This window comes from Muntiacus reevesi, chromosome 1 (assembly GCF_963930625.1).
Source record: "Muntiacus reevesi chromosome 1, mMunRee1.1, whole genome shotgun sequence".
Classification (NCBI taxonomy): Eukaryota; Metazoa; Chordata; class Mammalia; order Artiodactyla; family Cervidae; genus Muntiacus; species Muntiacus reevesi.
In genome coordinates this window covers 257,380,548-257,393,683 of record NC_089249.1, presented here as the reverse complement: position 1 = coordinate 257,393,683, position 13,136 = coordinate 257,380,548, and the positions used below count along the sequence as shown (strand labels likewise).

The 13,136-nt window shown below is 35.6% G+C and overlaps 1 protein-coding gene across 3 annotated transcripts in view; it reads right to left on the bottom strand.

Moving 5' to 3' along the window:
* Positions 1 to 13,136, bottom strand: part of FAM151B (family with sequence similarity 151 member B) — a 30,958-nt gene that overhangs the window by 2,408 nt on the left and 15,414 nt on the right. For 2 of the 3 annotated variants that reach the window (XM_065936584.1, XM_065936593.1), the window contains 3 exons: positions 12,415 to 12,580; positions 6,037 to 6,254; positions 3,520 to 3,655 (listed from right to left, as the gene is read on the bottom strand). In XM_065936584.1, coding sequence (XP_065792656.1) covers positions 3,520 to 3,655; positions 6,037 to 6,254; positions 12,415 to 12,580 — 520 coding nt within the window. Of the gene's footprint in view, positions 1 to 3,519; positions 3,656 to 6,036; positions 6,255 to 12,414; positions 12,599 to 13,136 lie in introns of all 3 variants that reach the window. The other variant, XM_065936576.1, reaches the window with a different exon arrangement.

The following is a 13,136-nucleotide window of genomic DNA, read 5'->3' as shown; positions in this document are numbered from 1 at the left end:
ACAACTGTCACTGACATTCCCAACATTCATATCCACTTCTAAGTGGCCCTGCTATCCCTTCTGGGGGTTCCTGTATGAGATATAAGAACGTCAAACAGAATAAACCTAGATCTATTTCTGGAGTCAAAAAACAATAATAATATATGCAGATTGATTATGGATGCAAGAATATGCCCAGAAATTAAAATGCTACTTAAATCATGTATTTTCATTTCTTCCGGTGACATTACTATTACACTGTTCTTATTAGAATTTAGAGAAATGCAAATCTCTTAAGTATTTTCATATTTATTTTCCTCATAAACATGTCAGAATCCAGGGGGAAATCTCCAAAGCAGTTGTTCTACTAAAGATGGGAAAACAGTCTAACCAATATATATATTCTTATTATTATACTGATACATTACTGTCCTTAAGGAAGATAACACCATTCTGGAAATGTAACAAAGCAAAGTACTTCAGATTTTGCTCCATAATAGTATTATGTGACAAACCCAAAAGAATCTTAAACTACAGTGGGGAACACAGAAAAAAAATAAGAATTACTCTAAAAACATATTTTTGCAAAAATGGCATTTTTATTACTTTATTCAAGCACTATGGAGACAAACCTTATAAAAAAAACAGATATGAATTTAGGTTAAAAGAAGAGTTTTCCAGTGTTATTTTGCCTCTTTTAATCCTCCCACTATGGTATACAAACTAAAACAGGAAAAATAAAATTGCCTAAGGGTATTTTAAATTGCATTCATTCAAATCACCTCTCAGGTTTCATTTTTAAAGCTCTTTCCGCTGTGAAATAACATATAGGAAAAGATGCACAAAACATAAATGTAAATTTTGACAAATTATTATAAAATGAAATCCAGTGTAACACAACACAAACCAAGAAAAGAAATTTGCCAGCACCTTGGGAGACACCTGTATATCAGAGCCCCATCATAGCCTCGCCTCTCCCCTGGAGTTCTCACAACCTAGACTTTTCAGTTGCCATCTTCATGCTTTATTTACCACCTGTATATCCATCCTAAACAATACAGTTTAATTTTTGCTTGTTAATAAATTTTATATAAGTGGAATCATATGGGATGTAATATTTTCAGTACTGCTTCTTTTGCTGAATATTTTTTGTGAAATGTATTCAAGTTGAAACATGTAGCCACAGTTTATTCATTTTCTTTGGAAAATACTTTAGCAGTATTCACTAAAACTAAAAATATGAACACCCTATGACCTAGAAATTCTATTTCTAGAAATTCCTTCCTGATATAATCTTTAGGCACATTTGCACCAGGATGTATGTGTGTGCCCACATTTATATATATATATATATGAATGTTCACAACACCAATTTTTGTGAGAGACAAAACCATGAAATAATCCAAATATCATTCAATAATAGATGAACTCTGATGTGCACATAATAGAATACAGAATTCATTATAAATTCTGATTAGAGACCTTTTGATATACAAAAATCTTCCCCAACTCTGCCTAACCAATTCATATTCTTCATGGTGTTTTTTGATGGAAAGAATTTCCAAATTTTAATGTATTCAAATTACTCAAACATATCCTATATGGCTAGTGATTTTTGTGTCTTGCTTAAGAATTCTTTCCCGTCCTTAACAGTCCTGGAAACACTGACACTCTAGGAGCAATGATTATACTAAAATCCCAGATTTTGCTTTCTAAATACCACCTGCCACTATACTCAAGAAGGGATCCTTGAAGAAGTAACTGATTTGGAAATTGGGACGAGTATGTGATTAGCTTGCCAAGAATGCAAGACCTGAGATCTAGTATAAGGAAATATTGAACTGATTGAGACTGAGGATACTTTTCATAATAAAGGGCCTGAAGTCTTTAGGACTGTTGCGTGTATGAGAGTAAAGGAAAAATTGAGGAAGAAGGGAATGGCAACCCTCTGCAGTATTCCTGCCTGGAGAATTCCATGGACAGAGGAGCCTGGTGGGCTACTGTCCATGGGGTCACAAAGAGTCAGATACGACTGAGCCTCTGACACTAAGCACTAGGTTGGTTTCAACGCTGAACTTATTCAAACTCATGTACAGGCTATTTGAATGTTATTTTTAACATCCTAGGAAATGTAAAAAGAAAGAAAGGTCCTTAGTTTTTTTTAATGAAATGTCCATGATATAGATACTCAAAACAGAGAAAGAAAAAACTACAGACCAATCTCACTTTAAAATGCTGAAATTCTAACTAAAATATTAGCAATAAAATTCAGCAGACTTTAAAAGAATGATAAATCTCAATCAAGAGGGATTTATTCTGTAAATGTGTGGATGATTCAATATATAAAATGCTAATATAATTTTATTAATATATAATGTGAGAAAATATGGTTATTTTCATAAAAACTGAAAAAGCATTTAGTAAAAACTCAATACCCACAGGAATATGGATATTTCTTTAATATTTGAGTATATGCTTCCCTTACTCTCTAAAGTACAGTGAATTATCAAACTGGGTCTTTCTCTGGATGATTTGTGATAATTATTTGTTTGTTAGAATTGTTTACAACTATGTAACATTGTGTTGAGGGCAGTTTTACCAGAATCTTTTCATTTCTATGTATTCAAATATATCAAACTTTCCTTTTATTGCTTCTGGGTTTTGTGCCTTACCAAGAAGTGTCTTCTCCATTCTGAAACCATACATACAAAAAAAAAAAAATCATCAAATGTGTTTTCTTTATGTATTTACTATTTGGCATTCAAATCTTTAATTCATCTGGAATTTATTTTGGAGGAAGATTAAGGAAGGTCATTTACTTTGTTTTTCCTACAGTGTTGCCTGTCCCAATAGAAGTTATTGAACTTTTGCACCAATGATCTGAAGTACCAGCCTTTTCCTATCCTAAGTTTCATGATAGGGCTGAGTTTATTTCTAGGCTTTCCCTGCTGTCCTATTGACTAACCTATTAAAAATCATAGTATCAAAACTCTTTTACTCTCTGTAGCTTTATAATATTTAATACATGGTCCAACAAATTTTTATGACATGCTAAAATAATAAAATAGGGGGAATTCCTTGGCAGTCCAGTGATTAGGACTTGGTACTTTCACTGCCAAGGGTACACATTCAATCTCTGGTTAGGGAACTAAGATCTCACAAGCTGCACAGCCAAAACAATTAATTTTTAAAATAACAAAATTTTTATATGGAAAAGACTTGGGATTATGACAGAATTCAAAGGGAAATTATTGTATCCATTTATAATTTTTTGTTAATGTTTAGCATATTGAAAAAAATGACAGACATTTACTGGGTACCTATTATGTGCAAAAGGTTTTGTGTAGAATAGAGGTGAAAGACCTCATATTAAGATTCATCAAGGAACTTCACTCCAGTGAGGAAGTCTGAGCACTGACAGAACCAGGGTCCATTTTCTGTCTCTTTCTCTCACACACACTGCCTGTATTAGCAGTTTTCATCTTTCTATCTTTCACACACACTCACATGTACACACTACACTGTTAAGCTTACACATACCTGTTTGATTGCTTCAACAGCCAAAGTAACTGAGAACAAGACTGCCTGACTAATGCTGCTCTGACAGGAAATGTTACAGGCTGATTTAGCTCATTACATATATATTCCATTTCTTTCACCATTGTCCAACTGTAACCTGAAATGAAAAGAAAGAAATTTAACTTTTCTCACCAGAATCCTGAAAAGTCAATTAAGTAAAAATTAAATTATATATGAATATGTAAATTCATAGGTAATTCATTAAAATTTCCATTTGGATTCAGAGAAAGTCCATGGACTGTAACCTATCAGGCTCCTCTGACCATTGGATTTTCCAGGCAAGAATACTGAAGTGGGTTGCCATTTCCTTCTCCAAGGGATCTTCCCGACCCAAGGATCAAACCTAGGTCTCCTGCATTGCAGGCAGACGCTTTACCATCTGAGCCACCAGCGAAGGGTAAAAATTAAATTATATATGAATATGTAAATTCATAGGTAATTCAGTAAAATTTCCATTTGGATTCTGAGAAAGTAGAATACCATTTAATGCAGGAAAATATTTTGAGTGGGATGCAGATAAAAAAATTACATCTAAAGTAATGTCACAAATGAACAAGAGCAAATCAAACAAAAAAACTGAAACCTTAGAAAAGAATTGATTAATCTATCAAGTACAAAAAGGAAATGTTGGCACTATATATATATATAATTTAAAATTCTAAGGCTCTGCATCATTAATATACTCTATAAACTTGGATTTTTCCACTTGTGTTAAGCTTTCTTTTCCAGGAAAAAGATGGTTGCTAGGTACTTACAAGCTATTTAAGTAATAATTAACTTCAATTTTTTTTTAAATGTGGAGGCTAGTCCAAATTACTTACACATTTTATCTAAAATAGAAATAGTGTTTAAATTGGCTTTTACATATATGTTTTGTGTTTTAAATCAAGTTTAGACATTGTAGAAAATATATCTGCCTATTTATAAACAGCTTCAGAAAAAAAAATGTATATTTTAAAAATAGCCCCTAAATTCTATCAAAAGTAGGTTGAAAAAGTATTGGTTTGTAAAGGAACAATTTACAAAAAGCCTATAGCAGCTAAATTCCTCATGAAAGAAGGGATAGGTCTGCTTTCCTTTAAAATCTAGAAAATTGTATCTTTTTAATTAGAAAAAGGGGTTGCTAACATAAGCTACTACTTACATTACTACAAACATATAAACTCTCTTTCCTAAAATTTGTAGCATAAGAAGGGAGGATAAAACACATGGTGGTAATGACCACAGCCCAGCAGGAGAAAAGCAGCCTGGAAACATTCAACACCAACATGACTTAAAGACCCAGACATGGTTTAATTCAGTTCAAGCCTGAGATTAAAGTCAGAGCCAGACTACACTGACTAAAAAGAGATCCGAAGCAGTATGGAAGCTATTAAATCGTTGCTAGTTTACCTTCTCTAAACACTTTGAATTATAGGCCAAATCCTTAACTGACACTAATAAAATGATTAGAAAATTAAAATTAGAACAAATTTAAAGTATACCATTTTTCTCTCGATTATATCTATTGTTGGTCCAGGGGTTATAACCTAAATGTCACTACGCACCAGAGAGCAGTTACACTAATCTCATGTTTAGATTTTAAAACTTTACATCTAAAGACAGTAATAGCAAATAAGTAAATTTTAAAATGCCCTAAACACAAGATAAAGGCTAACATTTCCATAAACTCTAAATATCTTCTTGGTTAATTATTTTCACCATGTGTTCAGGTGTCCCAGAGCATCTGATTTTACTGGATCCCTGATTTAGGATCCCTAATTAGTGATTTTACTGGACAATCACTAAATAGGGATGTATGAAGAAAAAGATGAATCCATATAGTGTAAAAAGTTTCATCCAGGAAAAAGAAGCTGAATATCAGGTCCATCGAAAAGAGTACATGAAGAGAAAGAAGAAACTTCTCCTAGAGGAAAGTCTCGTGGCCTCCCACGCCCTCTGTCTAGCCAGAGGGCATGAGGGCACCAAGCTTCCTTTTTAGTCTACATTTCAGGACCAGTCTACATTTCGAGGACCTTCTAATATCAAGGGAACAGAATCCGTGCTCTTCAACCACACATCCCCTACTTCTGGCCTTACATCACTTAAAAAGATTTTATTCCCACTTCTTTATCTTTCATCCAACATACAGAGTTTGCTTCAAAGTAAAAGAAAAAAAAGAGTACAGAATGCTCCAGAAGTACAAAGAGACCAACTCAGAATTTGCTTAAAGTACGTAAAGAGGCAGCTTTGGTTATTCTAGACCTTGCAAATAAATATTTTCTATGGGAGCCTGGTGACAAAATATCACCAGTGAACGAGATCTATTTGAAATAACGGAAGGAAGAGTCATACACACATCTTTAGGGCCAGATCTTTCTCTCCATTAGGCTCTTGGATTTACAGAACATGGTTTTGGTTTTGTATTAAAGGTTATTATTTTTATATCTGAATATATGTTACTTTGACCAAAAAGGAACACATATTTTAAATTATCACCTTCATTGACTTTCTCAGGATGCCATCCTGTTGTCCAACCCAGGGAAAATGTCACATCTGGAAAGAAGGATGTCACAGTGTCTATAAAAGGTTTTGCATCCACTGCTCTGCTATTTCCATTTGGACCAGGAAGAACATCAGCATTAATCCACACTGGACGCTTCAGATGCTTCTTGACATTTTCCAAGAGCATCATGGATGGTTCTACAGCTGCCAAACTAAAGACAATTTGTTTTCAATGAGATACATTCCTAAAGTAAAAGTAAAAAGTTCTTTTAGACTAGTGGCTTTAACATTCTCAAATTAATAATAAAAGTATAATATCATAATGCTTGAATTAAATAAAATCAAAGATTAGATATCACTAGAGGAGAAAGTTAACATGTGCCATATCTTAAAATACTGATTTATATTTATTATTCATGAAGGTACTTAGAAGTTTCTATAAATGTATGAATAATGCCACTACCTGTAGATAGAGAGATGTTTCAAAACCCTGTATTATGATCACTCAGTATAAAAACAATTTAAGAAAAGACACAAACATTCACTCATCGAAGAATGTATAATTAGGATTGAAAATTAAACATACTCACGACCTGCAAATTCCAGTTTATGAAAATACCCAAAGTGCACTCAGACACCATGTCTCTAACATTGGCTAATGACCTTGGGGAAAAGAGCCTCTTTCCCTTTATGTTTCTTGTGTGAGTCTGGACACACAAACACATTTCTAAAAATGACTGCAAAATGTAAAATTAAAACATTTCCTTAAAGCTTTTGTAAACTTCATTTTTCTCCTCTACTGTGAACATCTTTTCTGAAAACTCGAGACAACTATATTTTAGTTACTTTTAAACTAAAAAGCAACTTCACTCCTTTTACTTCCCTACATCTTTTTGGACAAATGCATTTTGAAATAATAAGACTCTGAACAGCCAATATAATTTTTACTTTTTAAAAATATAAACACAAACTTTATTGGAAAACTACACTAAATACAATCTTGAATCGCTTCTGAATCTTTGAGGCCTATGCATATTTCTCAGAAAATTAGCTTTTAATGAACACAATGATTGGAGGGACTAAGAATCTGGGAGATGGATATTGGGAGGGAGAACATGCAGCACCCCTTTTCAGTCTTCAACTTTTCTTCTTAATGGACTGAAGTCCTTCTGCCTATGCTTCCACCACTCTTCCCTCACTCCTTTTGGGCTTCCTACTTTATGAGCAGAAACTGATAACGTCATCATTGTTGTTCGTGTTGTTCAGTTGACAGTCACATCTGACTCTTTGCAACCCCGATGGATTGCAGCACAGTAGGCTTCCCTATCCCTCACCATCTCCAGGAGTTTGCCCAGGTTCATGTTGATTGCATCAGTGATACCATCCAAACATCTCATCCTCTGTTGCCTTCTTTTCCTGCCTTTTCAGTCTTTCCCAGAGTCAGGGTCTTTTCCAATGAGCCAGCTGTTCACATTAGATGACCAGAGTATTGGAGCTTCAGCTTCAGCATCAGTTCTTCCAGAGTATTCAGGGTTGATTCCTTTAAAATTGACTGGTTTGAGCTCCTTGCTTTCCAAGGGATTCTTAAGAGTTTTCTCCAGCACCACAGTTAGAAAGCATCAATTCTTTGCCACTGTGCCTTCTTTATAGTTCAGCTCTCAAATCCATACATGACTACTAGAAAGATCATAGCTTTGACTATATGGATCTTTGTCAGCAAAATGATATTTTTGCTCTTTTTTTTTTGTCTTTGCTTTTTAACACACTGTTTTAGGTTTGTCATAGCTTTCCTGCCAAAAAGCAATCATCTTCTAATTTCATGGCTGCAGTTATCAACCACAGTGATTTTAGAGCCCAAGATGAAAAAATCTGTTACTTCTTCCACCTTTTCCCTTCCATTTGCCATGAAGTGAAAGGACCCGACGCCAGGATCCTTGTTTTTTAATATTTAGTTTTAAGTTGGCTTTTTCACTCTCCTTCTTCATCAGGAGACTCTAAGAATTCCTCTTCACTTTCTGCCATGAGAGTGGTATCATCAGCATATCTGAGGTTGTTGATATTTCTCCCAGCAATCTTGATTCCAGCTTGTAATTCATCCAGCCTGGCATTGTGCATGATGTGCTCTGTGTATAAGTTAAACAAACAGGGAGACAACAAACAGCCTTTTCGTATTCTTTTCTCAATCCCGAACCACTCAGTTGTTCCATACAGGGTTCTAACTGTTGCTTCTTGACCCACATACAGGTTTCCCAAGAGACAAGTAAGATGATCTGCTATTCCCATCTCTCTAAGAGTTTTTCACAGTTTGCTATGATATACACAGTCAAAGACTTTAGCATAGTCAATGAAATAGAGATAGATATTTTTCTGGAATTCCCTTGCTTTCCCTGTGATCCAGCAAATGTTGACAACTTGATCTCTGGCTCCTCTGTCTTTTCTAAACCCAGTTTGGACATCTGGAAGCTCTCAGTTCGTGTAATGCTGAAGCCTAGCTTGGAGGATTTTGAGCATAACCTTACTAGCATGGGAGATGAGTGCAACTGTCTGGTGGTTCGACCATTCTTTAGTACTACCCTTCTTTGGAATTGGGATGAGGACTGACCTTTTCCAGTCCTGTGGCCACTGCTGGGTTTTCCAAATTTGCTGACATATTGAATGCAGCACTTTCATAGCATCATCTTTTAGAATTTTAAATAGCTCTGCTGGGATTCCATCATCTCCACTGACTTTATTGGCAGCACACTTCCTAAGGCCCACTTGATTCTATGTTCCACAATGTTCAGCTCTGAGTGAGAGACTACACCATCATCATTAGCTGGGTCATTAAGATCTTTTTTTGTACAGTTCTTCTTCTTGACCTCTTCCGCCTCATAGGGTCATATTTATTAGTGAGCAAGGATACTGTTCACTAAAACCAGAGGAAATCAGCCTCTCTTTAACTCTGTTCCCATGTAATAAGCTGCTTTTTTCCCTCATTCTTATGCCCCTGAAGTGCAGGCCCTAGATTATAGTGGATTAATAAACTCTAATGCAGGACTTTAACAGATTCTAATATAGATGTTGTCATTTCTCTGTCTCAAATGCTTTCTGCCTTGAATGGTATCAACGCTGTGTTAAAAACCACAAGTCTGAGATCTGGCCAACTGTACTTCCTACAAAATTCCCTCATTTTTAGTACCTTGTACCTATTACAAGGTACTTAAGCATCTTGTACTATTACTCCGAAGCTTGCTTACCTATTACCTGTACCTATTACAAGGTACTTAAGCAACTTGTACCTATTACTCCAAAGCTTGCTTGTCTGCAAGTCCCAGAGCAGCAGCTAAGTGCTGGTGGGGTTCTGCTCTTCAAAAGTGGAGTAGGAGGAAACCTTAAACTAATCCACACATGTCTTACAGCTGACCTCCTCTCCTTTTCTAGAAATGATTCTGCTTTCTTAAGAAATCCGGTGTCTGTGGAGTTGGGTTAATCACTCACTTCCCGTTTATATTCAACAGGAAGCTTCTTAGCCTTTCTCAATTTAGTAAACTGACATCAGGCTGTTTAACGATGGCTCGCCATCTGATAATATCTAGTCTCAGCACATTCTCCACCAAACTGACATTGCAACAGCATATATTAGGTGTCTACCATGCAAAGCACTGCACAGTTAGACATAAAGAGCTATGACACAGAACATAATGAAGTAAGATTTTAATATACATATTCTCTTATACATGCAAATGTTTTAATTATCACTAATGCAACAGACTATAGTACCGCCACTTTCCCCTTCCAGAAACTTCGATTAAAAAAAAAAAACCTATATTAAGAAAAACACAAAATCTTACTTAGGAAAGAATTAGTTTTAATTTCTGGAACTTTACAAAATAATTACAAAATTCTTTTGGAAGAGTAAATGTGGAGGAAATGCCATATTTGGGGAGAAAAAAGAAAAGACTGAGGATAAACTTTTGCCCAACAGCAAAATACAATATTTACTACAAAGAATAATATACTATATTCCTAGCCTGGAAGACTCAATGCGTAAATATTGCAAAATAACAGGTCTCTCCCAATTAATCTATAAATTCCTTTGTTCCTTCATCTGGAAGATGAGAATAGGAAGAACCTACTTCTTAGGATTGTTATAAAGATTAAATGAATTAACATTCAGTGCTCTTAGACCATGGAGGAGGAAACGTCAACCATTCCAGTGTTCTCGCCTGGAAAAATCCCATGGACAGAGGAGTCTGGCAGACTATAGTCCCTAGGGCCACAAAGAATAGGACAGAACTTAGCGACTGAGCATGCTCTTACTCTTAGAACTGTGTCTGACACACAGTACGTGTTTATATAATTGTTATTAAATTCATTATGTATGATCAAATATGTATGATCAAAAAACATGCAAAATCTTTTTCTAACAGCACAGCCTTTTACTGGTGACTGCTAGCATTTAGGAATGAATGAGCTGATCTGACTGGTGAGGAGTCAGAGAATATATCACATAGAGAACAAGTCTACGGGCAATGGTAAACATTGAAAAGCAGAAAACTGAGCATGTGAAAAGGCAAGGAGATCTAAAGCTTTGCTCGCCGCCAAGCACTAAGGATTAAATACTTTATTTCATGGTCCCTGGTAGCTTAGTTGGCAAAGAATCCACTTGTAATGCAGGAGACCACCTGCAATGCAGGAGATGCCGGTTCAATCCCTGGGAAGATCCCCTAGAAAAGAAAATGGCAACCCACTCCAGTATTCTTGCCTGGGAAATTCCATGGACAGAGGAGCCTGGTGGGCTATAGTTCACGGGGTTGCAAAGAGCCAGCCACAACTAAGTGACTAAACCACCATTACAGAGAACACTGGACTGGCTCTAGGAAACCTGGAATCTGATCCTAGCTCAGCTCTCAAGTTTAGCTGTTGTCACGTAACCTCTTTAGGACTAAGTTCCTTTGTCAATAAAATGGAGTTGGACTATTATCATTCTAAAAGTTCTAAGATCTTACAATAGTTTTCATTCACAGTATAAAGAGGTTTACTAGTATATTTAGCCCCACAACAAATGAAAAGGCAAGGAGATCTAAAGTTTTGCTCACCAAGCATTAATGATTACATGCTTATTATGTTTTTAAAAACCCTATGAATAGGATTTCCAATTCTTATTCATTTCTTGAGATGATTCAATTTTAAAATATTGTTCAAAGATAATGTAAGTTTACCACACATCCTAGATTCTCATAGCAATTGCCTTCATGGGTTTCATGAAGAGCTTTTATGGTGTCACAATAAATCCCTGGCTCTACCTATAATTTTTACACTGCCAAAATACCACAAAAGTAAAACTTTCTGTGATGGCCATGGAGAAGAAAATGATACTTAATCTTGCTCTCTTCAGTATCAGGGTTTCTAAAACATTATTTTTAGTAATTAAAGAATTCTAAATAATTCCCCAAACATAATAACACAAATCAAGTAGGAAAGGCATTAACTAACCCAACTTCTGCCAACTCTCTCTCAGACTAATTCTTAAGAAAAGTAGCATTTTAAATGTATTGTTCTATGGACTTGTGGACTTGTATTGTTCTATGACTTCCCTGGTGGCTCAGACGGTAAAGCGTCTGCCTATAATGCAGGAGACCGGGGTTCAACCCTTGGATCTGGAAGATTCTCTGGAGAAGGAAATGGCAACCCACTCCAGTACTCTTGCCTGGAAAATCCCATGGATGGAGGAGCCTGGCGAGCTAAGGTCCATGGGGTCGAAAAGAGTCAGACACAACTGAGTGACTTTACTTTCTTTCTTTCAAATGGACTTGTGGAGATAGTGGGGGAAGGAGAGGGTGAGACAAATTAAGAGAGTAACACTGAAATATATACACTACTATGTCTAAGACAGGTAGCTAATGGGAAGCTTCTGTATAACACAGGGAGCTCAGCTCCGCGCCCTGTGATGACGTAGAAGAGTGGGATGGTGGGGGTGCAGGAAAGTTCAAGAGAGAGGGGATATTATATATATGTATACATACAACTTATTCACTTCATTGTACAGCAGAAACTAACACAACATTTTAAAACAATTGTCCTCCAATTAAAATTTTAAAAAGGTACTGGGAGTTATTCACATAGAAAAAAATTTTTCCATTCTATTATTACAATGGTCAGTTATGATAAATTCCTTTATAAAAATTAAGTTTAGCCTCAAAACATTCTCAAGAAACAATTTTAGCAGACAACGCTATGGGTCTTTGGTCCATTCCTGAAACATATTAATTTGCAATTCCATTTTCAGTTTAGATAAAGTATAAAGTTACTTAGGTACAGAAATAAGAAGTTACTGATTTTTTTCCCCTTATTGTTATTCTATAACAACCAGAAGACTGTTTGTACAAATACCTCTTAAAATCCAGCTTGATGCCTTTATTGCTTTTAATAACTTCAGCCAGCCATTCTTGTAAAGTATTATCACTGTTTATTTCTGGAGGATGGGCCATGATTGGTTGGCCATGTTCTGATCCATCGCTTGGAAGAATGACATCGGCCTCTATCATATGAGCAGCACCTGTCCACATAAAACAATCTATGTTAGTGTTAATAGAGACTACAGCAGATGGTATATCCAGTATCCTTTTGAGGAAGATAAAAAGGAGGAAAGAAAATAATATTTACTGAGAAACAACTAAGTGCCAGGTACTATGTCAGGCCTTGCATGTTGCCCTTATTTGTTAGTCATGAGCAAACAGGTAGTGAGGAGTTAAATATCTTTGCCTAGGTCATGCTCAAACTGTTGTCCTAGTATTTAATTTCTTCCCAGTATACAGCAAAGTGAGTATACAAAAGGAAGCTTAATAAGTATTTGTTGAAGCTTCTGAGAACACAAATAGTACTTTTATCTTCTCACTCCTGAAATTATAAACTATAGATGTTTACTGTTTATGTTTGAAACGCTATGCTATAGATTCAGTTCTTTGACCCAAAGCTTAGCTACTATGTAAAAGTACACATCCCTGGAATGGGTAAGAAGCTTCACTAGTCACTTAGTGTGACTTAGCAGGCTTCGGTGGACTAATTTCAAAGATGTCTGACAACAACTCCTCCTATCCTCTCATCTCTTTCTC